At 47.3% G+C, this 26,291-nt stretch overlaps 1 protein-coding gene across 4 annotated transcripts in view; it reads left to right on the top strand.

The window, feature by feature from the left end:
* The first annotated feature begins 10,039 nt into the window (after positions 1 to 10,039).
* The window catches only part of MTSS1 (MTSS I-BAR domain containing 1), a 189,198-nt gene continuing 172,946 nt past the window's right edge, over positions 10,040 to 26,291 (top strand). For 2 of the 4 annotated variants that reach the window (XM_003933721.4, XM_003933722.4), the window contains exon 1: positions 10,041 to 10,664. In XM_003933721.4, coding sequence (XP_003933770.1) covers positions 10,593 to 10,664 — 72 coding nt within the window. In that variant the 5' untranslated portion in view covers positions 10,041 to 10,592. Of the gene's footprint in view, positions 10,665 to 26,291 lie in introns of all 4 variants that reach the window. The other 2 variants (XM_074387110.1, XM_039464864.2) reach the window with 2 other exon arrangements.

The following is a 26,291-nucleotide window of genomic DNA, read 5'->3' as shown; positions in this document are numbered from 1 at the left end:
TTACTTAAATATATAAAGTCAGCCGAGCAAAGATGGTAGATGCCAAACTGCTGGTGTTCAACATCTTTCTCCAATGTCTGCCTAATTCCAGTGCCATTTAATATACTCTGCTGGCCAAACAAACCAGAATACACACAAAGGAACAGAATCTTGGCCCTGCCTGTAAATCGAGTTAAGCCCTCTAGTGACAGACTCCTACTAGCCAAACTTACAAGAGACTGACATAGAGCATTAATTGATAATTAATTAATACGATTTTGTTTGCCTGAGTGTCTTAATGCTGGAAATATCCAAATAATGGTTTATTCCAAAATGAATTTTAAAATCTTTAAAATCACGCTATTTGAAGACCCAATAAACAATCTGCTATGAGTACATAGCTAGGGAATAGAGAGATTTACCACGCCACAGTGACTGTTTGGGGACCTCACAGCAGCCAGATCTTTTCACGTGGATGGATAGTGTCAACTGTTACAAATAGTTGGACAATGCCTCTACCATTGCATGCTGTAAAAAACCTTATGAATTATAAGAAATAAAAAAAAAAAAAATTTACGGGAAAACACTCTGGAAGTTCCTCAAAAGGTTACATATAGATTTTCCATATGACCCAGCAATTCCAGTATAGGTATATAACCAAGAGAATTGAAAACATGACCACACAAAAACTCATGCAAGTGTTCATAGCACCTTTATTAGTAATAGCCAAGAAGTAGAAACAACTCAAATATCCATCAACTGATGAGTAAACAAAATATGATATAATCATACAATGAAATATTATTCAGCCATAAAAAAAATTAAGTATTGACCCATGCTACTGCATGGATAAACCTTGAGAACCTTATGCTAAGTGAAACCAGATAAAAAAGGCCATATATTATATGATTCATTTATATGAAATGTCCAGAATAGGCAAATCCATAGAGACAGAGTAGATTCGTGGTTATCTAGGGCTAGGGACAAGGGAGATTGTGGAGACATGGAAAGTGACTGCTGATAGGTAGGGGGTTGGTTTGAGGGGTGATAAAAGTGTTCTAAAACTGATCCATGGTGATAGTTGGGCAACTGTGAATATATTACAAATCACTGAAATTTGCACTTTAAAAGGGTGCATTTTATGGTATGTGAATTATGTCTCAATAAAACTGGTTTAATTAAAAAGACATAGCCAGTCTTTTTAATCCTAGCACTCATGCCTGTAATCCTAGCACTCTGAGAGGCAGACAGCTGAGACAGACAGATTAAATGTCTCCTGGCTCAGAAGCCTAAATTCACCCCTTTACCTCAAACCAAGCCTCCCTTAGTGAAAATCTAAAGAGGGAGCCTAACAGTTTCTTGTCAGGAAAAATCCCCCTGCTCTCTCCATTCCCCACCCCCCGACTTCCCACCCTCCTCTCCCCCTCCCACCATCACTGTTCTCTTGGGTATTCAGTAACTGCTGCAGGCTCAGTTAAGTGGAGCTCAGGAGTTCAAGACCAGCCTGGATAAATGCTGAAACCACATATCTACAAAAAATACAAAAATAAGCTGGGCCTGGTGGCGTACGCCTGTAGTCCCAGCTACTTGGGAGGCTGAGGTGGGAGAATGTCTTGGGCCCGGGAAGCAGAGGTTGCAGTGAGCCGAGATTGTGCTACTGCACTCCAGCCTGGATGACAGAGCCAGACCTTGTGTCAAAAAAGACAAAAAGATATTTACTACTGAGCGGTAGATGTTCATGCTGAATATTTTCCATTGCTTCCCTGACCCCCAATTCACTCTCCATCCTTCTCTGCTTTGCTTTGTCAGAAAGCTGTTCTGTATGGACTGTCCCAACAGGCACCTTTGTACCAGTGATCAACCCATTTATTGTCCAAACTGTGGTACTTTTGAGAAGGAATGATGGGAGCAGACCAGGACTCTGCTGGACAAATGTCTGTTGGGGTTTGGTTCTTGCTGTGCAGATTGGCTGCAGGGCCCTTCAGAGGGCCACAGCTCCTGCCGCACACTCAGCCCTCTCCGTGCAGATGGCTCTCTGGGTGCCAGCTCACCCCTCTTCTGGCCCTCTCCTGGCAGTGGTGATGGCTTCTCACTATTGCTGGACCCCGGAGCTGCACCACTGATTTTCCCTACCCCCTGCCCATGTCCTTGCAAACAGTCTTAAACTTCCTTCATATCCAGTTTGAGTGGGCCATCTGTTTCCTGCCTGTACCCTACAGACACAAAACTCCAGATAAGCAGCATGAAAGAGAAATTTGAAAGGAAGGGCGTGGTCAGCACAGCCATCCTGCTAGTTGTCTCCCAAAGAACCATTGCACCGACTCTCCTGGTTTTGCACATTTCTGTTACACCAGATCCTGTGAATAAATGATTTTACCACACCTCCCAGCAACCAGGATGTTACAACAAATGCAATTTTAGTCTTTTTTATTATAAGGGTTTTTTATCACTTTGAAGGAAATTAGTATATACTGCAAATCACAATTTTCAGTATGAGAATTCAGTATGAAAAAAAATCTATTCATTTGGCTTATCTTGTTCAGAACTTGCTGTCCTCCCTAAAACTGAGGATTGATGCATTTCAACTCTACAAAATTCTCAGGCAATAGCTCTTGGAGTATCTGTTCCCTTTTCCCATTTTCTCTGGAACTAGCAATATGCTGTATTCTCATGTCTGCATCTCTTAGCCTCTTTTGTCTATTTTCTATTAATATTTCTTCATTTCTGGGCTTCCTTCTGAACTTTCTGATAAAAAATTCCCTTTTCAGCTCCATGTCTATTCAGTTCTTTAACCCATCCATATACAGTTCAAATATACATGGTAATTCCAGTAACTATAATTTTTTCATTTCTAGACTTTCTATTTGATTCCTTTTCCATAATGCTTTTCTCTTTTCATAGCGTCTGTTTTTGTGTCCTTTTATATTTGCATTATTTTAAATTTACTTACCTCTATCAGACTGATCGATTATCTTCAGTTCTTGCGGGTTGAGCCCTGCAGGGAGTTTGCTGATTCTTGAGCATGATGACTGTACTGTTGCCTTGTATTGATCAGTTATTTGGTTTTCTGTTTTTTGGAGATGGAATGTCTCTCTGTTGCCCAGGCTGAAGTGCAGTGGTGCGATCTTGGCTCACTGCAACCTCTGCCTCCCAGGTTCAAGGGATTCTCCTGCCTCAGCCTCCTGAGTAGCTGGTATTACAGGCGCACACCACCATGCCCAGCTAATTTTTGTATTTTTAGTAGAGACGGGGTTTCACCATGTTGGCCAGGCTGGTCTCAAACTCCTGACCTTGTGAACTGCCTGCCTCAGCCTCCCAAAGTGCTGAGACTACAGGTGGGAGCCACTGCGCTCAGCTGTATTGATCAATTCTGTACAGTTTTGAATTACAAGCTCATTTCAGGGGGCTTTCTGTGGAAATCCTGTGAGGACTTGATTGAGGGTAGATCCCCTTGGAACCATTTCTCATTTGCTGCTTTTGGGTTACCCAGGATTATTTTAGACCAGTAACAATTTTTCACACTAATTTAAATCATAGATATTCTGGATCCACTCAAGATATGGCAAATCGAAACCCCCGTAACTGCAGGTGTGGTGCAGGCCTCTGTAACAGATTTTTCACTGAATGCTTTTCACTCCTACCCAGAGCCGATACCAGGACTACCAGGCTGCTGTGTCGGCCACCTGTCCTGATGGGCAGATTGCTTCTCATCCACTTGCCCTGAAGTAACAGCAGTTACCAGGCATCCCGACTCTGTAGATGGCTCTGAGAAGCACATCCCTGACTTGCTTGGGACTGGGGACTCTTTTTCTGGTCTCCCTTGGGGGTGAGCATGCAGGTCAGGGCCTTGGATTATTGAAACCAAGGACTCCTCTTGGGGCAGTTGACGCATCAGCTGTCATACATTCTTTTTTTTTTTTTTTTTTGAGACCAAGTCTCGCTCTATCACCCAGGCTGGAGTGCAGTGGCGCAATCTCAGCCCATGGTAACCTCTGCCTCCTGAGTTCAAGTGATTCTCCTCCCTCAGCCTCCCGAGTAGCTGGGATTACAGGTGCCCACCACCTTACCCGGCTAATTTTTGTATTTTTAGTAAGACAAGGTTTCACCATGTCGGCCGGGCTGGTCTCAAACTCCTGACTTCGAGTGATCTGACCGCCTCAGCCTCCCAAAGTGCTGCGATCATAGGCATGAGCCATCATGCCCGGCCACACCTGAAACTTTCAATAAGGCCTGGGATGAGGCTGGTGAAGGGAGGGATTTTGAGCAGGAAAATGGCAAAAGATTAGACCTACCCCATTACATTAATTCTTGTCCCACATTTGAGGATCTTTCTGACTTTTACCTCCTTTCGAAACATCAAGCACGCACTGGGCAGACATCATGATCCTGTTAACATGCAAATCCTTTCATGAGTATTTGTTGTTACTGTTTTTAAAAGCACCTACAGGTAGGAACCGAAAGGAAAGAATCTCTACTAAAGGGATTTCAACCCTTGTGTCTTAGAGAAGAGAGATTGAGAGGCAATGAAATCTTCTCAAAACAACTTCCCTAGGCTTACACCTGTAATCCCAGCACTTTGGGAGGTAGAGGTGGGCTGATCACGAGGTCGGGAGTTCAAGACCAGCCTGGCCAATATGATGAAACCCTGTTCTACTAAAAATACAAAAATTAGCCAGGTGTGGTGTGGTCCCATCTACTCAGGAGGCTGAGACAGGAGAATCACTCGAACCTGGGAGGCAGAGGTTGCAGTGAGCCAAGATCGAGCCACTGCACTCCGGCCTGGATGACAGAGCAAGACTCTATCTCAGAAAAAAAAAAAGCAAAAAACAAAAAACAAAAACCTCCTCTCTTCACCTTCCTGCCAAACTGCCCAGTGGATGGTGGGGTTAGTGTGTGCACTGCCTTCTCCTAGCTCTGTGACATTTGGCAGGCTATTTGATCTCTGGAGTCAGCCTCTATTTCCTCAGGAGTTCCTATCTCGCTGGCTGTTCCTAAGATGCAAATGGATGTTAAATGCCTGTCATAGACTAGGCTACACATGAGTTCCCTTGTTCCTCAGGAGTGATTGTCAACTCTGGCTGCACCAGGGTCCCTTCCTGGTCCTCAAACTTGGCTACACATTGGAATCCCCTTGGGAATTTTAAAACACCCATACCTGGGATCCATTCCCAGTGAGTCTGATTTAATTGTCCTGGGCTATTCCCCGGCCATCAGGCTGTTTCACAGCTTCCCAGATAATTCAAATGTGTGGCAACATTAAGAATCTTGATGTAGGGAATTTTTTTTTCTTTTTTAGAGATGGAGTCTTGCTCTGTCGCCAGGCTGGAGTGCAGTGGCGTGATCTTGGGTCACTGCAACATCCACCTTCTGAGTTCAAGAGATACCCCTGCCTCAGCCTCCCGAGAAACTGAGACTACAGGTGCATGCCACCATGCCTGGCTATTTTTTCTTTTCTTCTTTTTTTTTTTTTCATTTTAGTAGAGACAGGTTTTCACCATGTTGGCCAGGATGGTCTCAATCTCCTGACCTCGTTATCTGCCTGCCTCGGCCTTCCAAAGTTTATACATGTGAGCCACTGCACCCAGCCAAACTTGAGTATGTTTTAAAAGCTCCTCAGGTGAGTCTGATGCACAGCCGGTTGCTCTGTGGGGCCTGCCAGGTTGCTATGAGACTCAAGGCAGCATTTGTGAAACTTCTGACCTTCGTGAGGGGTCTTTGCATTAGAGGCAGTTATGTGAAGTGGTTAAGACTGTGGGCTCAGAGTCATGCTGCTGGGTTTAAATTCTAGCTTTACTGCTTCCTCCCTGCCTCCCGACCCACCTTCTGTGTCTCAGTTTCTTCATCTGTAAAATAAGGATAATCGAAGTGCTAACTCCTAAGGCTTTGTGAAGACTGAATGAGATTTCTTAAGATAGTACTCGGCACAGAGTAAGTATATACTAAAGGTTAGTTATTTGTATATTGATCACTACCATAGCTCATCTATGAAACAAAATTGGCATAAGCTTGCCCTGATCACCTATAAGAGAATTCTTTCTGATCTGAGTCATTACATTCTTTAGACAAATTAGGGAGTTGTCAGCGTGTAAGAGTTTCCATTTAGAAATAGGCCGTTTTTGAAAATGAAATTAGCAAGGACGAATTAAAAGTATCTGTCGTAGTGACTCACCCTAAGAGATGTTTTGTATGTGTTTTGTTGATGGCAGGCTGGAAAACGCCAAACTATAACCCCAGTGTCCGGAATGCATCACTGAGGCGGTAAACCAATGAAAGGTGATGAACGGATTAGTAGCAAGGCTGAAGAGGGTGACAGGGGTGGGGAGGGGTGGCATAAAGAGCAAGTTCTCCCCCCAAGGACCAGCTGCTTCCCAGGCCTAGGCCAGGTGGGAATGTGAGCCCTTAATTGCCACATGTTCCTATCTTCCTGGAAGTGCTGAAACTTTGTACTGGGAGGTGAACTTTCCCAATTTCTAAATATTTTTAAGATTTCCCAATATTAAAAACGCCTGTGTAGGCCAGTTTGTAGCTTCCAATAATGGGAGTCAAATAGTGGGGTTGGTTTCACAGGGAAGATCCGAAAGGGGTAAGAAGTAATATTTTCTATTTCTCCAGGACTGTTTGAGGAAGAAGAGGTCATATCTGATGGTTCTAGGTCGCCAAGACATTGTGTCTGCCGTCTGGTGGGGTAGGAACCAGGTTGGGTTCCGTTCCTGAGACATTTCTTGAGCACGTGCTCTGTGCTAAGCCACGCTTGTTTTCCCAGGAGCATCCAATCTCCTTTGCTTTGTTTATGTGCTCCCAAGCTGCCTGCTGACTGCTAATTTGACTTCTGCAATGCCTTGATGTGGAGAATCGGGCTCTCAGGGGAGCAGATATCCCTGTTGCAAGTTATAAACCAAGACTGTCCGGGACCCGACCTCTCTCATTAACAGTATTTCTGAGGCTTAGCTCTTTCTATACCATATGAGCATAATGAGAAAAAATATATTTTATAAGTAAGATAAGGGTCTGGTCAGAGTAGCAATAAAAGAGCAGGAAAAGCATGTTATTTTAGAAAACCTTATTTTTACGTATTATATGAAGCAATTCAGAAATATATTTGGTTATTTCGAATCTATCAGAGGCATCTGAGTTTACCTAAAAGTGTAAAATATTATACATTACACAAAACCCAACATTTCATCACGTAAACAACAAAAAAGGGACACCCTATTGTCACAGAGGCCGATTCTACAACCTGAACCCCCCTGCTGCCACAGCCATGTAGACACAGTCGGTAAAATGTAATCAGAATCTCTTTAAATAGACGCAGAGCCAGTCTAAAAGAAGGGAAGTCCCCAACACCCGGAAACAAAGGAGAATCTAAAAACAAGGAAAGAGTGTATGACAGCTGACCTGGCATGGTGGCTCACGCCTATAATCCCAGCACTTTGGGAGGCCAAGGTGGGTGGATCACCTGAGGTCAGGAGTTTGAGACCAGTCTGGCCAACATGGAGGCTGAGGCAGGAGAATCGCTTGAACCTCCGAGGTGGAGGTGGCAGTGAGCCGAGATTGCACCACTTTGCTCCAGCCTGGGTGACAGAGCAAGGTTTTGTCCCCTCCCAAAAAAAGTGCCAGGTGTCTCTTCCACTTTCCTTTGTCTGGGAACACTTTTATGGACTTCCTTTCTTTTGTTTTCTATTTTTTTTTTTTTTTTGAGACAGAGCCTGGCTCTGTTGCCAGACTGGAGTGCAGTGGTGCGATCTGGTTCGCTGCAACCTCCACCTCCCGGGTTCAAGTGATTCTCCTGCCTCAGCCTCCCCAGTAGCTAGGACTACAGGCATGCGCCACCATGCCCAGGTAATTTTTGTATTTTTAGTAGAGATGGGGTTTCACCATGTTGACCAGGATGGTCTCCATCTCTTAACCTCATGATCCACCCACCTCGGCCTCCCCAAATGCTGGGATTATGGGCATGAGCCACCGTGCCCAGCCTCCAGCATTCCCTTCAAAGAGTTTTGGGATGCTTCACTTTCTCATGAGAGACAAGGGCCTGGTGGTCAGGCCCGAGGCCAAGAGAGACCTAGAGAAAAAGGCCACAAGAGAGGTGTGCTTTGGCCAACACTGCTAAAGTTGGTGTGTTGGGGGGACTGAAATTTAAGCATGTGGCATGAAAGCTGGACCAAGTGTCACTGGGCTAAGGCCCCTTATCCCAGGAGTTCTGGAGGCTGGGTAGAAGGGAGACCTGGGGCATGGGAGTCAGAAAACCAGGGTTGGAGTCTTTCCAACAGTGAAACGAGGACCAGAATGATTCCTTCCTTCAAGTAGACATAATACATGTAAAATGCCCAATTGTACACAGTAGACCCTCAGCAATGTCCCTGGGACAGCATGCCAATATTATAGAACTGAAATGGGCATTCTGGGGCTAGGGCTGGACATGAGCCTTGGCCTCATCCCTGCTTCTTCTGCTGATAAAATTTATTGAATGATTATTTACTAGATGCCAGGTTCCACTTTAAGTGCTTTCATCGATTAGCTCATGTAATGTTCAGAACAGCCCTATCAGGTAGAAGCCATCATTATCCCCATTTACGGATGGATGAGGAAACTGAGGCCCAGAAAGGTTAAGTAACATACCCAAGGGCATACAGTTGGTAGGTGGTAAAGTAGAGTTTGAGTCCAGGCAATTTGGCTCTACAAGCAGTCATCCTGATCGTTAGAATACTAATGATATTGAAGTCACAATAATGATTGGTAGCAAACTATGTGTTAAGCACCCAGTATTGGCAAGGTGAAGATGAGTCCTATGTATTCGAACACCCTTGGGGATAGGATCCAGCAATCAAGAGATCAGTTACTTCCTGAAGGTAACACCCTTCCTGGTGATTTCTGGGAGACAGGTGGGAAAGGCGGCTTGCAGTAAGGGGTTGGGCGGAGGGATCCAGAGGAAAACTATCTTCTGCAGCTGTGCTAGGTAACGCCATGCATCCCTTTGATCCATCAAGTTTTCAAAGCCAGACCTTTTCCCATTACAGAGTCAATTTGACACAAGTGTACAGCATTTTGCACTTGGTTTCTTTTGGCCCCAGTCCCCCCAGTCTTTTTCCTGTTGTTTTGTGCTTCAAACGGTTGGTTCGAAGGTCAAAGGAACGGTCCTGAGTTAGGTGCTTCTACTTTAAGATCTTTTAAAAGTTGCTCATTTGATTCTCCTCCCTCTGGTCCATTTGGCATTCATCTGAATGAGGGCTCCTGGCTATGCAGATAGGCAGTGGAGCTGTGAAAATGGAACGCTAGGCTCCCAGATCAACCCGGGGACATTTGTGCTCTCTGCAGGTTCAACCTCTCAGGAGGGCTCCCTGCGGTTATACCAACGCCGGCTGCTCTCAGTGGGCATGAAAAACATCAACCGTCCAAGTCACAGGCAGTCAGCAATCTCGATAGACTGATGTACCGTGGGCAGAAGCTCTAATGCTGTTTCCATTCATTTTGCAACAGCAAATCAATCCACTTTCCCAGCATCGTGCAACTTTATCGAACTCGGCATCCTATGGCAGGATAATATGGCCCCGAACTCTCCTTAATTATATATTGGACTATTTGCAATCAGAACTCGGCGTTGCAGTCCTGACATCAGAGAATGGGTGTCTTCTCAGAAGGCCGCAGCAGCAGCAGCAGCAGGAGCTTTCCCGCCCAACAGAGCGCTCATTACCAGCCGGCTCTGGGCTAGGCGCGCCACCCGTGCAAGTCCCCATGGAGCGGCGGTGCACCGCCCCCCGCCCCCCGTCCCGCGCGCTCGCAGCCATTGGAGGGTGGGCGCTCCCTAGGCCGGGTGCCGACACGCCCTCTCCGCGCTGCGACGGGCAGCAGGGGGAGGAGAGGGTGCCCGGTGAGTACCGTAGGGAGAGGCTCCGGCCCAGCGCCGCTCGCCCGCCAGCAGACCGGCAAGCTCCTCTTTGCGGCGGGCGCCCCACGAGCCTCTCGTGCGCGCGCTCCCAGCCCCGCCCGCGTGAGTAGGACGCTCGGTCGCCGGAGCGCGCCCTCCCCGCGCCCCCGCGGCGGACGCACGGCCGCGAGCGCGCGTGCGCCCCTCCGAACGTCCCCGGGAGCCTAGCCAGAGCGAGCGCCGGGGCCGGGCGCGCAGGAGTGAAAAGGAGGCGGCGGCCGCGGCTGTGAGCAACAGATCCGGACGCCGCGAGCAGACCCGCTCTGCTGTTGGGCGATTTGTTTTAAATTGCAGAAATATTTATTAAATTGGAAAATCTTGCATTTTTCAATGGCGCTGGCCCCGGGTCAGCGGGCGATTTTCTCTGCAGCAAGATGGGCTTTGCCGTTTCCGTAGTGGGCACCAGTGGTGGCCTGATTGTCAGTCTTCTCCCGGCATTTTTAAGGCCAGGAGTCGAGCGCTGCTTGTAGGCAAATACCCTACAGAGCAGTTTGGCTTTTTAAATTACTGTTATTATTTTGGGCAGAGAACAGTCGATCTGGTGCACCCCATCCTCGCTGCAGAAGAGGCTGCGAGTCTGAGGTGGGTCTCACGGAGGGTGAAATTCCTCCCGGGGTGAGCGAGACCCGGCCCCGCGCGCAGTCCAGCGGCCCCGCGTGTGTGCCCTCGCCCTGCCGGCGCCGGGAAAATGGAGGCTGTGATTGAGAAGGAATGCAGCGCGCTCGGAGGCCTCTTCCAGACCATCATCAGCGACATGAAGGTAGGACGCCGCGGGTGCGGTTGCGGCGCGGGCTGCCGCGCGCTGACCTCGCCGCTGCGCTTCGCCTCCACCCCCGGCCGGCCGCCCGGCCCTTCCCTGCGCCGTGGCCACCGGCCACCTGCGGGAGCTCCCCGGCCCGAGTGTCACCTGCTCACCCGGGGCGCAGCTCCGGGCTCTGCTGGGTCACTGGGCGGGCGGCTTCTCTGGGGGGTGTCGGCTGTCCCACTCCATCTCGCCGCTCATTGTCCCAGGGGGCGGCACCAGCTCTTTTCCCCGGGGGCTCAGGGCACCGGCTCCAAGTTTTCCATTGTCTGTCCCTGAACTGAGTGTCTGGGTCCCGCCGGGGCTGGATGCCCGGGCGGACACCTGATTCCCCCGGGCACGGGGTGGGGGCGCCTGGCGCGGTGGTAGGGAGGGAGGGGAGCTCTGCCCGGCTGCAGGAAGGAGTTCTTCAGCCTAGGAGACTGAGAGGGAAAGCCAGTCCCTCCTTGGCCGTCAGGTCTACTTGGAGTGGGGGATCCGTGCAAATTAGTTATTAATTGGGCCGTTTGGAAGCTGGCGAAGGTGTTCGTGCTCTCCCTCCGCCCTCCTGCGGGGCGCGGGGCGGGAGTTCCCCAGGCAGCCTTGCAGGGGCCCCGCCTTCCCCCAGCTGAGACTCTAGGCAAGATTGGGGTCCCCGAAACAGCTGTATCCCGCCCTCCCAGACCCAAACGGACACACACTTTAGGTTTTCTCTTGGAAGGGTTGTGAAGACGGTTATGTGTGTGCGCGCGTGCATGTGTGTGTGTGCGCGCGTGCGTGTGGGGGCGGGGAACACCACCCTGGCTTTTTCCTGCAAAGGGTGGGACTGGGGATAACCTGATCCTCGGATGTGGATTTTCTGGTGCATAGAGATAGACCAGGGCCCCGTGTTATTTATCCAGAGGAAATATAACCAGCCGCGCGAGCTGGCTGGAGGTGGGAATTGGGGGCGGTGGGGGAAATTATTTTTTTAATGTGTATTTAGGGAGCTTCTTTTTGGCTCTGGCCCAGCCCCAGTTTGCCTCAACAGATCCAGATCCGGGGAGGTGGTGTTTAATTAAAAGCTCGCTTCCAAAACGAGTGGGCAGGTTTGGAAAGCTGTGCAGCCAGTGGGTGTGGACAGCCCCTCTTCAGCCGCTGCCTGGGCGCCTGGAGGAGCTTTTGTCTGATGAAGTGTAGGGTTTAGAGAGGCTTCGTGCCTCCGAGATGGACTTTGGGGAGGAATGTTCAGCTGTCATGGCCTGCTTCCACCTTTCAAAACCAACTGCCACCTCACCCAGGGTGAACTTTACCAAGGTCCCTCTGTGCTGGTTTTGTCCATTTTGAAATCCTTCTACAGATCTCGTGCCTTTTGTCAGAAATTGTCCTTAGTGCAGCATAATCTGCAGCCAGACTCTGCTTGCCCAGGAATGCTTATAATCCAGACACTTGGAATTAGATGGATTATTCCCTGTTCAAAGCCCCTTTTCTTCTGTTGCCCCCAATGCACACTGAATTAATGAAGTAGTCTCTTGAGACAGAGATGGATCCTCCCTCCTTGGGCTTTGGCATTAATTTTAAACTTAAATTCTACACATCCTAGAGTCAAACAGATTTGGTTTGAGGCATTCATGGTGTATTCTGATCTCGTAGGGAGAAATTTGAAATAGGTTGGTAAAGCCCTTGTGTTTTTTTAAGGAGACAAATGAGTATTTCCCACCCCTCAGTAGTTACAAGGAACCCAGTGATCTGACCGAGCTGTCCATTGCAGTCCCGGAGTGGTCACACCTGGAGTTTTTTCTCTCTTTGTTCTTTAATCCAGAATCCAGGCTTCGTTCTTCCCATTCACTGGTTTCAATCGAAAGCTCTTCAGAAGGTGACCTGCCCAAAGAGTGGGCTGTCCTGCTTTCCACTTGCCATCCTGTGGCTGCGTGGAAGTATGCCCTGGCTGGGGAATTCACAGGTGCCAAGATGGTGGTTTTTCCCCTGCATGGTTCCAATTAAAAATAAAGACATCTTCTTTAATACCCAGTCACGGTGGAATCTAGAGTTTCTGTAGCCTGACTTCTTTCCCTTTGAGTTTGGTAGGTTTGTTTAATATCGTATGGCAAATCATTTATTTTAAAGTTTTGTTTTGTTTTGTTTTATTTTTGGCAGTAAAATTTTAAAAGCAAGGTGGAGTGGGAGACTAAATCATGCCTTGGGTTCTGCAGAATTTTAGACTTTTGGAGACTTGAGAGAGGAGAAAGAGAGAGGGAGTGTCTGATTTTCAAGATTGTTTATGCATAAGAAAATTCCTGAATTTTTCTGGGACTTTTCTTCTTAAAAGACTTCACCATGGATTAACTGACAGTGACATTTTAAATGGAAATTAAAAATTATTAAATTTGAACAAATGAGATAAGCAGTGTTGTGTGCAGGTGCATGGGTCACCAGTAACAAAAGTCAGTTTTTAATATCTGAAATCAGCTGACTTTCTAATGACCTGCTTATCCTCTCTTTCTCTTCTTTAAACTACCGTAATGGGTTTATAATGCCTTTGGTCTCCTTTCTGTTTGGTCTGAGGGAAAAGCGTAAATGTCGGAAACCCATTTGGAATGCCATCTTGATAAAAACATTTTTAGGTTATTTTCTCAGAAGTGATGTTGGACTGGGTGAGGAAAGGATAAGGAAAGTGGTTATATTAGTAGCATTTGATTCTTCAAAATGTACAGCAGCACAGGAAGGGAGTCAATTTCCTCTTTGGAGAAAAAAAAAAAGAAAACAATAAAAAAAGGGAATATTTCAAGACCTGGCACCGTCCATCTTCTGAAACCAAAGAACCGCAAGACATGGAAAAGCCAGAGAGAGGGGATTCTTTGTGCTTTCTTCTAATGATGCCTCATCCAAGTCCTCGGCTGGCTCTTAGAGTGTGTGTTTTATCCTTTTCAGGGGGTCAGGTGTGGAAGAAATCCTGACTTTTTCTCCACCGGGGAACAGCACCATGTAAAGCAAACGGCAGCTAGTAAATAACGTATTGATTCCTTGACGAGAGGAAGCCTGGTGGTTTGTTTCTCGTTTATTCTACCCTGCTGTGGTGGTGGTCACTAATGAACGGTGGTGGTGTGCAAAATCGCTGCCTTTCCTACTGGCCGCCTTTCCTCCCATCCACGCAAATTAGTAAATCACTGATCAAATTGGCTGGTGTGAGTTGGTTCCAGAGTAAAGGGGAGATAAGATATTCATGTGGCTGGAGGGAAGGGTCCATAGCTCGTTTGTCTGGGGAACACTAGTCTGGAAGTGACTGTTGACTGCCTTCTGATGTGTAGACAGTGTTGGCTGCATCAAGGAAATTTTGGAATCTTTTTGGAGATTCCTGGGAAGGGAGGGCTCCATGTCTCAAACAGCAGCTTTGTGCCTTTGCTTTTGAGTCATTGAACCAACATCAATTTTGGTGATATCTGGGGAGTTCTTAAGACCAGGAGACTTTGCTGGCCAGTATTGAGGACAGCTCACCCTGTCGATGTCTTTCTTCTTTTAATAATTAACTTGGTTTTAAAAAGGCTAAGCTGGATGTCTAAAATCAAATACTTTCTTCACCCCTGTTGCTCAAGAATCAGCATGTTGAGAGCTGAACCGGGCCTGCCGTGGGAGAACTTTGTACTCGATTAGGAGTACATAATGTGACTGGGGCAAAAGAAAAACCCCAACTGCACCTGATTCCTCCACCCAATGTGTCACTTTAGACAGGGGTGTCCTGTTACCAGCACCTGTGCTGAGCAGAATAGAGGCCTTGTTCAGTTCCTCCCACCGCCCCCCACCTGTGTTTACCATCAGGATCCTCACTTCTAAGTTCTGCCTAAAATTAGAACTGCTAAGGGGACTTCTTGAATTCCACAGAAATCTTTTTGTGGTTTGAAGCCACATGGTGATATTTTCCCTGTCTTATCATAAGATAGTGAATGTGGGTAGTGGGTCCAGCACTGGACCATGATTTCAGGATTGGGTTCCCCCCCGTCACTGCTTTGTTTTGGGGTTCCCATCAGAAGAGAGGTTCACTTCTTGCTGTTTATGGGGGGTGATTATGTGAAAGGCCTTTTGCAAGGCTCTGCCCTTGGAGAGCTCCTTGTCCTGTGGGCTGTAAACAGATAACCTCAATCCAATATGGTGGCCGTGAAGGAAGGACTTGTGGTTAAGCCTAGAGAAGAGCATCAGCCTCTGCAGGAGTTCCCTTGGAGGCTTCAAATAAGAGTTTTTTCCAGGAAGATGCTGAAAACCCAGCCAAGGCCTTAGCCAGGTGCTCTGAGGGAGGTGGGTTGCTTTCTGTAAACGGTGACAGCTACACAAAGGCAGGACAGGCAGAGCACTTGTAAAGGACAGATGGGCCCCATATTGCCTTTTCTCTTAGCAAGTGGTTGTATTTGGCCAGGGTTTTACAGCTTCCTCACTTTGGGCTCACGGGAGAAGAAGGTGAAGTAAAGATGTCATAAACTCGACAGCAGGAACCGCCTGGGATGGGTGCCCAGAGATTTAGGACCTCTTCTATGTAGATTTATCTTTTTGGTTTTTTGGATACCAATCTTGTTTGGAAATTGTTTCTGGTCTGGTTCGAGTGTTTCTTTGTGAAAACCCCTTCCTATTTAGTTTCTGTGAAAATACTAAAGCTATTTAGTCAAAATTTTTTGAACTTCTGGCATGATGCTGTGAACTTTTATGTTCTGAAATTCCACAGTCTGTCATGTTCCAAATGAGGAGAGGTCATTCATAGGTCCTGGTTTGCACAGAAGGGAAGCTGAGTTTGGATTCTGCCTGTTCAACTATCACCCACTTCTTAACCAGAGTAACATATACTCATTCCATGGTACTTACTGAGCATCAGCAGTGTTGCAGGCACCAGACATGGCATAATGATTTCAGCAAGTAAAAACATAGGCAATCTCGCTACGTTTGCATTTCAGATATAGTAAAAAATTGTTCACTGTTGAAGTATGTTTCACGCGTACTGTGTGTTCTCAGTTGCGGTCCTTGTGCCCTTTGAACTCCTCTTTTGCACTGCGGCCACATGGAAAAGGAAGGAAGCTAAAATGATGTCTGTCAATTTGGCTAGCTCACTTGAGGCTGTTAAAGTGCTTGGAGGGTGAAGAGGTTGAAACTATTGATTCATTAGATGCTTTATCTCCAATTTTCGTCTCAGCTTTTTCCATCTTCGCTGGCATGGGTGGTGATAGCTGGCAAGATTCCTTCTGTAATGAGACCATTTAGATGTTTGAATTGGGTATGGACAAATGAGGTTACTTTGATTTCCCCATGACTTCTCGGAACTACCTTCAGGACACTTTCCCCAAAAACCCACACCTCCGCAAAAACAAAGAAATACCTCACCTCAAACCAAACAAAAGCGGAAGGACAGATTTAGCTGCCCAGGACATCAGACAAGAATTTTGTGGGGCTGTTTAAAGGGAACTCACTGATGCCGTGAGCTGTTTAATTCAGATTTGGAGATTGCACTGTTGATATGGCCTTTATTAAGTAGCAAAGCAGAGAGGCAAAGGAAGTTGAGGAGGAAATTAATTGAGCATTAAGGAAGCCCGTTGTCATGATTGCTGAGATTCTCCCTTGAATTAGCAGTAGACTGCAGCTTTCTTCTGAGTATGAGCCACCAAGGCAAATCAACAACCACCAAACACTTAAAAGTAGCAATTTCCAGCACAGAATCCACTCCAGAGCAGCCTCCATCTCGGCGCAGGGGAGTCCTGGGCCTGTGGTTCTCTCATCTTGCCTGCTTCCCGTTTTGGTTGGAGGTGACACTGTTTTTACCAACTGAGCAAATGTGAGGGTTTGGGTTGTTTAAGATTCTCTGGGGGCTGGCTCATGGCGTCTCACCTGTAATCCCAGCACGTTGGGATCCTGAGGTGGGAGGATTGCTTGGGGCCAGGAGTTCGAGACCAGCCTGGGGAACATAGTGAGACCCTGTCTCTACAAAAAATGAAAATAAAATGAAAAAATAAAAGATGCTGGGGGGTGCCACTGGGCACATAGTAGATGCTCAGCATTCACTGCATGTGGTGAGCAGGGGCAGGAAGGGACTTGGTAGGAACCTACTGTGTGCTATGCATTGTGCTAAGAGCTTGGTGTGCATGATTTCATGTCATCCTCACCCACCCCACTTAACAGATGGGAAAAGTGAGGCTTGAAGGGATTCAGTAACTTGTCTAAGGCCATGGGGAGGTGGAACTGGTAGTCAGACCTTAACCTGTTTGACCCTAACACTGGAGTTCTTCAGAACATGCCTAAGGCAGGGAGGGGATTGTGGATTTAGTCCTAGAAGAAGCACTTTACTTGCCTGAGTCCTACTCAGGAAGGAATTGGGGTCTCATCTCTGTGCCTCTAGCCAGGTGTGATCGTGCATGCCTATACTCCCAGCTACTCAGGAAGCTGAGGCAGGAGAATTACTTGAACCCAGGAGGTGGAGGTTGTAGTGAGCCAAGATCACACCACTGTACCCCAGCCTGGGCAACAGAGTTTGAGGCAATGCTGTCTCAAAAAAAAAAAAAAAAAAAAAAAAGAATATTAATCTTACCCAAATCTGAATATAAAAAGACCTTCAGATAGTACTGAAGGTGTGAGCCTTCACTGCGATGCTTCCAGTGGGGTGGGCAGCTCCAATTCGGCTGTCACCTTTGTGGAAATCATTTCACTGATGATATATCAACACACTGTGGCTTCCTTCCGTCTCCCACTTACCAGCTTTTCCAGTAGACAACTTGGGATCCCCATTTCTCATAGTTCTCCATCGGTGAACAGAGGGCAGAGAAGCCTTTGGGCCAGGCTTAGGCATGTCATCCTTGATGCCTGGACTTGTCCCCTCATGAGGCCCATGGAGTGTTCTAGTGACCACAGGTCTGGGAAGTCCCTAGGTCCCTGAGGCTGGGTGACTCTGAAAGCCTGGCAACCCCCTCCCACTCCCATAATCATACGAATTAACTAAGTTCACCCGACTCCTAAAAGAGAACTCCTTGACCTTGAACTCGTTTTGCGTCCAGCCCTGGACCTCTCTTGTTAAAGAGCGTTGTGTGTTTAATCGTGTCCTGGTGGCCCTTCCGTTCGGGTCAAGTCAGTAGAGTCATTGCAAGTGTTTATTTGGAGAAGTGGATGGGCTCACCGACAAAACTCCTTCCTATGCTGACTCCTGGCGTATCTGGCCTTGGTCATGGTTCTAAGTGGTTTTTCTTTTCCTGTCTAGTATAAGTGGGTAAAAAAAAAAAATCATTTGAGTTGAGTGCCTTTTGAACTGTGTGTCTTTTTATTTTCTTGCTTTCTTTCAAAGCAGTTGAAAGTTTCAGCTCGCTCAGCACCTGCAGCTTCCTGGGCATGGAGGTGGGTGGCAGGTTGTGCCTGGGTCGTCTCTGCTGCCTACCAGGCGACAGGGGCTCCAGAGGCCAGGGAAGTGGGTCTCTCCAGAAGAGGAGGTTCTAGGCAGGCATACCTCCTTTGGCGGCATGGGCATGGTTACAGAGCAGGGTCCACTGGGTTCCCTGGGAGCTTGGAGATGCTGCTACCTGGGCCAGGTCTCTGATTAGTGCTCTGGGGTGTGTTCACAGCATTAGGATTTTGAAAAGCACCCCAGGTAGTCCTAGTGATAGCCAAGGTTGAGAATCATCGAGCTGTAAGTTTTCCCTCAAAGTCTTTTCTGGTTGGGCATGGAGCCTCACACCTGTAATCCCATCACTCTGGGAGGCCAAAGCGGGTGGATCACCTGAGGTCTGGGGTTCGAGACTAGCCTGGCCAACATGGCGAAACCCTGTCTCTGCAAAAAGTACAAAAATTAGCCGGGTGTGATTGCGCATGCCTGTACAAGTCCCAGCTACTGAGGAGGCTGACGCAGGAGAATTGCTTGAACCCAGGAGGTTGAGGTTGCAGTGAGCCAAGCCAGGAGGTGGAGGTTGCAGTGAGCCAAGATGATACCACTGCACTCCAGCCTGGGCAACAAAAAGAAAGAGAGAGAAAAAAAGAGAGTCTTTTCTTAATCTTACTTACCCAAATCTGAATGTAAGAGTACCTTCAGATAGTTGCACACCAGTGTGAATATACTTAACAGGAACACTGAATTGTGATGCTTAAAGATGGTCAAGATGGTACATTTGACGTGTATTTTACCACAATTAAAAATAAAAATGAAAAAAACCTTAGAGTTAAACGTTAAAGTAAATAAATTGAAACATAAAAATAAACAGCAATAGAAGATCTTTAGAATACTTTGCTGTGATTTATTGATTCTGTCTGATGTGATTTTTTTGCAGCGATGGAAATTGTCAAACACAGGAGCCACTTACCACATGACTGTTGAGTACTGAAGTGTGGCTAGTGCAATCAGGGAATTGACTTTGTTTTTAGTTACTTTTAATTTGTTTCAATTTAAATAGCCATATATGCCTAGTGGCTACCGTACTGAACAGTTACAGATCTATAACATACCGTCTAGAAAACTAGAGTGTGCTTGCTTGGTAACACACCTGTCTGCCTATCTTCTGTCTTCTGCTGGCTGCAACACTGCCCCTGAATTCCTCCATAGAAATTCTGGAGCTAGAGTTGACCTTGAAGTGAAAGGAATCTGATTTCACTCCTGTGGGCAAGTTATTTAATCCTTCTGAGCCTTAGTTTGCTCTTGCATAAAATGGGTCTAAAGAAGTACCCACTCGATACAGTTGTTGGAGGATTCTCAAATAAAACATTGCTTCTGGAGGTTTTCACATATTGCCTGGCGAACGAGCACTCAAATGTTAGAAGCCGTTACTTTTCTGTCTTGTAGATTTGGGAATGAGGTATTTTGAAGTCTTAAAATCAGCGGAGTATTATCTCTACCACTTCTTAGGGCAAACACTGCCCCACCCTTTATGGAGCTGTATTTAGAGATTACAGTGAAGCTGCAGGAAATAGAGAAGTTGAGTTTTTTTTCTTGCTAAATAAATCACCCCAAGTTCATGATGAAGGTCAACTAGCCCAGCAGGACCTATTTGCATTCTCTATTTGCAAACCCGACTGTTTGTGTTTCAGGGAAGGAGAGGGTGGGGTACCTGGCAAGGGCATTTATGAGTCAGATACAATGCGGGCCAGGGGACGGGAGTTGCTTTATTAGGGTCATCTTTTCACATCTACATCCTTTGAGTTCCCTCCTTTTTCTGGGGCAGCCACCAAGAAAAGTGGCCATCCTGCGCCTCTAGACTGCCCTATAGCAGCAGCTTCCCAAGTCTTGGCCACATCCGAGTTCTACTCAGGGGCCCAGTGTGGCAGCCCTGCCTTAGCCTTTTGTGTGATTTGGCCCCGGCTGAGTGTCTTGCTGTGTGTCCAGCGCTTCCTACCTCGGATCCCAGGCTTCCTTGAACACAGCCTGTGCTCCACACTCCTGCTGTTGGTGCTGCCCTGTCTCTGCCATTGCTGCCTATTGAAATCTTTCTCATCCTTCAAGGCCACATCCGACAGTGACCTCATTCTCTGGTGCCTCCTTTGCCCTCAAAACGGGATCACCCTTGAGCTATTTTTCACATTCTTTGTGACATTCGACCTAGTATTTATTATATCTTACCTTAAAAAGTGGTTGTCCTTGGCCGGGTGCAGTGGCTCACGCCTGTAATCCCAGCCCTTTGGGAGGCTGAGGCGGGTGATCACAAGGTCAGGAGTTCAAGACCAGTCTGGCCAAGATGGTGAAACCCTGTCTCTACTAGAAATACAAAAAAATTAGCCAGGTGTGGTGGCAGGCACCTGCAATCCCAGCTACTTGGGAGGCTGAGGCAGAGAATTGCTCGAACCCGGGAGGCGGAGGTTGCAGTGAGCCGAAATCGCGCCATTGCATTCCAGCCTGGGTGACAGAGTGAGACTCAGTCTGAAAAAAGAAAAAAAGTGGTTGTCCTTGGCCCTTGACGCCTGGCTCTAGCACCTCCTAGCTCTATTACTCTGAGCAAGTTACTCAAATTTATGGAGCCTTGATTTTCTTACCTGTAAAATGGGAGAAGAGGTGAATGATCCTTCCCTCTTAATGTTGTTAAGTATTAAAGTAAAAGTCGAGGGATTAGCATAAAATAAGTGCTAAATAAATGCTCGTATCTATTTGAGCTCCTCTAGGAATTCCTGGCAGAGTCTCCTGCTGTTAGTGGCACTCAGATATTTCAAAGAATAGAAGCAACTTAGGTCTTCACTTGGATAATGCGGTAGAAACAAGTGCAGTGCTTTTCAACATTCAACACAGAGGTAATTTGAGAGAACACAGTACATGTATTCGTCAGATATAATGACGTGCCTACTGTGTGCCAGGTGCTGCTGGGGGTGTGGAGGAACACCTGTGGACAGTATAAACACAGTCTCTCAGATTCAAGCCCCTTCAGTCTAGGAGAGAGGCAGGCAGGTAATTAGAGTTCTGTGTAATCCACATCACCATAGAGATCAGCTCAAGACTGTGTAGGGCCCCTGGGGAGGGCCTCTGATTCCCATTTAGGGTGGGAGTACAGAGTCCAGGAAGGCTTTTGATCTGGGTGACACCCACGCTGAGAACTGAGTTTCATTTTGCTTATTTAAAAAGCATTTAGGCCGGGTATGGTGGCTCACACCTATAATCCCAGCACTTTGGGAGGCCGAGGCAGGAGGATCACCTGAGGTCAGGAGATCGAGACCAGCCTGGCTAATGTGGTGAAACCCTGTTTCTACTATAAATACCAAAAATTATCTGGGCATGGTGGCGTGTGCCTGTAATCCAGGCTACCTGGGAGGCTGAGGCAAGAGAATGGCTTGAACCCAAAGGCAGAGGTTGCAGTGAGCTGAGATCGCACCATTTATTGCACTCCGGCTTGGCCAACAAGAGCAAAACTCCGTCTCAAAAAATAAAAAGTATTTATATGCAAATCAGGCACTATGCTAAGTGCTGGACACAAAGTTACTTAATCTCCCAACCACTCAGCAAGATAGTCTTAGTAACTCATAAATTCCCATTTTACAGATGGGGAAACTGAGGTGCAGAGTGGCTAAGCCATTTTCCCACGTCATACAGCTAGTGAGAGGCACAGTGGGGAGTTAGCTGAGTCCAGGCAGTCTGGCTTCATGGTCTGTCCACTTCTTCACTGTACTGGGCTGTCTCTCACTCTTGCAGCCTAGCAGTTTAGATTGTGTAACAGGTGTATTTCATTTATCTCCTCAATTGCTCTGTTTGTACCATTAGGACTTGGGATGAGACACATAAAACACACAAAAATCTAGACTTGCCTCTGAGCTTCTTCTAGAAGCTCTTGGGCTCTCCCTCTAATTAAACAGGATTCTGCCCTGGCCCTGGACATGAAGTTGTTGGGCTGGGCCAGTGCAGTAATTGGGAGTGACTGAGGTGTGAGACCTAAGTGTGCAATAGGGTTGTCCAAGGTGACAGCCACATGACACGTTTGTTTTGCTGGAAAAACCCTTCTGTTAAGGATTGCCCCAGTAACCGCTCTGCACCGCTAGTGATTGAGTGCAAAGCAGGCAGCAGGGAGGTGTTTGCAGTAGGAGGCTTGAAGAGCTCGGGATTAGTTCCCAGGGAGACCTCCTTTCTGAGGCCGGGCTCCTCTCCTGCCGCTGAGCATGCAGCCATTAAGGAAGTCTTTGAGTTTGGTTTAATGGCTCCTCTTTGTTTTGAAGTGACTGTTTACTGAACCTTCAAAGCCAGCTCGGCAGCAGGATGTGATTGAGGGCCTGAATAATTGGATGAGGCACCCCAATAGGAAGCAGGGAGCGGGGAGCAGAGCCAGGACTAGCGGACAGCCAAGCCCTCTGTCTGAGTCTCCGCTGGGGGAACTGAGGGCGTCCTGCAACCAGAAGTTGACCTGGAGCGGGGGTCCCCTGGAACCTGGCCTCTTTGATGTCGTGCTGGCCTTAATTAGGAACACCCTAATTAAGTCACTGAGGAGGAAGCTTTTTTCCTAAAAAAAAAAAAAAAAAATTAGCAAATGTTTTGAGAGCATTTCATGAGGGATTACTTCTCAAAGATTATGTAAGTAATATAAAGTTAATGGAAGAAAAACTAGAAACTTCAGTTAAGTAAAAAATAAGTCGCTCACAAGCCCTTGATGAGAAAGTGGGTTATGTACACACTTACAAGAGCACACGTGTTTTCAGCAAAGGGTAGGCAGCCTATGCTGTGTCCGAAACTTCTTCCTTCACTTAGCGGCCTGGCCTCCTTGCCTTTCCGTGTGTGTAGTTGTTAGCAGTGTCAGTGTTAATAGCTGTGTGTGTTGCACTGCTTTGTATGTCTCTAATTAATTCATTTGTTCGAATCATAGTTAAGAAGCTACTAGTGCCAGGTTCTAAGTGCTGGGAGATAGCAGCGAACACGATGGACACAAATCCCTGCCATGCTGAAACTTATATTCTAGTGGAATGAGGCGCAGGTGAAGGAGACACACGGAATAACTCAATTCTCTTATGTAGCAGAAGGATTACGTGCAATGGAGGAAAAGCACTGTTGCTGTTTTTATTTTTTATTCATATATATATATATTTTGAGATGGAGTCTCACTCTGTCCCCCAGGCCAGAGTGTGCAGTGGTGTGATCTCGGCTCACTGCAGCCTCCACCTTCCTGATTCAAGCGATCCTCCTGCCTCAGCCTCCTGAGTAGCTAGGACTATAGGCATGCACCACCATGCCCGGCTAATTTTTTTTTTTTTGGTATTTTTAGTAAGGATGGGGTTTTACCATGTTGGCCAGGCTGGTCTCAAACTCCTGATTGCAAGTGATCTGCCAGCCTCTGCCTCCTGAAGTGCTGAGATTATAGGTGTGAGCCACCGTGCCTGGCCTGTTGCAGTCTTTAAGTGGAGTGGTTAGGGAGGGCCTCACAGAGAAGATGATGTTAGAGCAACAATTTAAGAACTTTGGAGTCGTGGGCAGGGGGTAGGGCAGTGTTCAGGGCAAGGGAAGAAGTGCATGTGAAGAAGCCTCCACGTGGAAGCCAGTACCTTCATCATTTGTGTTTAGGTTGCGTCCAGGTTTTGTTTTTTTTTTTCCTTCGAGACAGAGTCTCGCTCTGTCACCCAGATTGGAGTGCAGCGCCATCTCAGCTCACTGAAACCTCCGTCTCTGGGGTTCAAAGCGATTCCCCTTCCTCAGTTTCCGCAAGTAGCTGGAATTACAGGCACATAACACCATACCCAGCTAACTTTTTGTATTTTTAGTAGAGACAAGGTTTCACCATGTTAGCCAGGGTGGTCTTGATCTCCTGACTTCGTGATCCACCCGCCTTGGCCTCCCAAACTGCTGGTATTACAGGCATGAGTCACGGCGCCCGGCCTTAGGTTTTTGTTTGTTTGTTTGTTTGTTTTAACTAATAATAAACAATCCTACAATGAGTACATCCTTGTGGCTAGACATTGATTTACATCAGTAGTTTCCCCTTTAGGATTTTTTTTTTTTTTTTTTTTTTGAGACGGAGTTTCGCTCTTGTTACCCAGGCTGGAGTGCAATGGCGCGATCTCGGCTCACCGCAACCTCCGCCTCCTGGGCTCAGGCAATTCTCCTGCCTCAGCCTCCTGAGTAGCTGGGATTACAGGCACGCACCACCATGCCCAGCTAACTTTTTGTATTTTTAGTAGAGACGGGGTTTCACCTTGTTGACCAGGATGGTCTCGATCTCTCGACCTCGTGATCCACCCGCCTCGGCCTCCCAAAGTGCTGGGATTACAGGCTTGAGCCACCGCGCCCGGCCAGGATTTTTTATCCTTGGTCAAAATGTGTGTAAAAGTTTTTCAAGGCTTTTGAAACCCATTATCCAAGCGTACCACAAAGCATGTCTCAGTTCCCAATTCCCATGCGTGAGTGCTCACTACCATGGATTACATCTGAAGAGCTAGGTGTGGACACTAGGACCAAGCTGATGCCCCTGCTTCCAAGGGTGCAAAGAGACATGTGGCATCTTATGTGCAGTGATTCTCAAATCTTGCTGTGTGTAATTTTGAGCAAGCAAGATTGTCCCTGGAGAGTGGGTTAAAATGCAGATTCCCTGGCCCCGTCCCAGAGAGTTTTTGTTGATCTGGGGTGGGGCTTAGAATCTGCAGTGTTAGCAAACACTTCAGGTAATTCTCTGGTAGGTCTTGCTGAGATTGCACCAGGAGTAGGTGGAAGTAGGGGTGGCTCCTGGGCCCCCTGGGCCACCGAGAGCCTCCTCTGCAGCTCCTGAATTATGTAGGAAGCCATCTCCTGCCCATGAGTCCTTGACTCACCACAGAAACACCTGAAATGTGATCAGGCAGACATTTAAAATGAGTTCTGTGCCTAGATGGAGCATGATCTCCGCCTCCTTTCCTTTGTGAATTCTGTCTTTTGCAGGGAATGCTTCCTCCCTCATTCTTTCATTTCTCTTTGTCAAGAAGATTCCCATTGATGCTTTGAGACCGAGGTGAGGCATTGGCTCACTCTGGGAGCTGCACTGTCCAGCACTTTGTATCTCGAGCATGCTGCCCTTGGGCTTTGGGATCTGCCGTTCCACAGCTGGTAGCTTTACTACCAGACTAAGTTCCTGAACGCTTCGATCTCTTCCTCTCTATGGCTCACCCCTCGCTCAGTGCCTGTGCATAGTAGGTGCCCATTCACGGCCTAGTCAGGGTAACTGGCATTGTATGTTGAGTCATCAAAGCAGAGTTGAGTTCTACTTGCTAGTCACCCATCTAAGCCCTTGTCTTTATTCCCATCATCCTATAACCATCATTTGAGGCAGGGACTGCCATTAGCATCCTTTGCAGATGAAGTCAGGGTGGCGCCAGGTGATTAAGTCATTTGCCCAGGGTCACCCAGTGAGTACCTCTGAAGTTGGCAGGCTGACTGTAGAGTCATGCTCTTAACCAGCAGGCCACACAAGGCCTTTCAGGCTCTGGAATATGGCTATACCTCGGCGCCCTCCAGGCAAGAAAAATGACATTCAGTGGAAAGACACTAAAACCACAAAGGCTATAGAAACAACAAATACAGTTATGACCATTTTAGTTATTTTTGTTTATTTTTTTGAGATGGTGCCTTGCTCTGTTGCCCAGGCTGGAGTGCAAGTGGTATGATCTCGGCTCACCACAACCTCCCATTCCCAGGTTCAAGCAATTCTCCTGCCACAGCCTCCCAAGTAGCTGGGATTCAGGTGCGCGCCCCTACACCCGGGTAATTTTCATATTTTTAGTAGAAACGGGGTTTCACCGTGTTGGTCAGGTTGGTCTCGATCTCCTGACATTGTGATCCACCCACCTCGGCCTCCCAACTTGCAGTTATCACTGTTTTTTGGTGGTTATCACTGGTGGCCTCTGACTCTTTACTGGCTCCCAGAGCATCATTCCTAGAGCCTAGGGTGGGAGTTGAGGTCACATTGGAGGTACTGTCTTTCTGTGTCCCAAAGGGGAAATCTGCTTTGTGGAAGATGGCAGAGCACACAAAGTGTGTACAGTGCAGCCAGTGCCTGCCCCAGGGTACACGTGACAAGTTCATCATGCTGCCCTTGCCTGGGAAGAGGTCACAGTTTAAAAGGGAATATGGACCAAAAAAAAGTAAGGAAGAGAAAGAAAAATGAAACAACGACAAAAATACATTAAAAAAAAAATAGAAAAAACAAAAAAGTAAAGAGAGAGAAAAGAAAGAACAAGAAAAGGGAATATTGGATG

Source organism: Saimiri boliviensis, chromosome 15 (assembly GCF_048565385.1).
Source record: "Saimiri boliviensis isolate mSaiBol1 chromosome 15, mSaiBol1.pri, whole genome shotgun sequence".
Classification (NCBI taxonomy): Eukaryota; Metazoa; Chordata; class Mammalia; order Primates; family Cebidae; genus Saimiri; species Saimiri boliviensis.
Note: the sequence above shows the minus strand (reverse complement) of the source record. Positions and strands in the feature narration are given on the sequence as shown.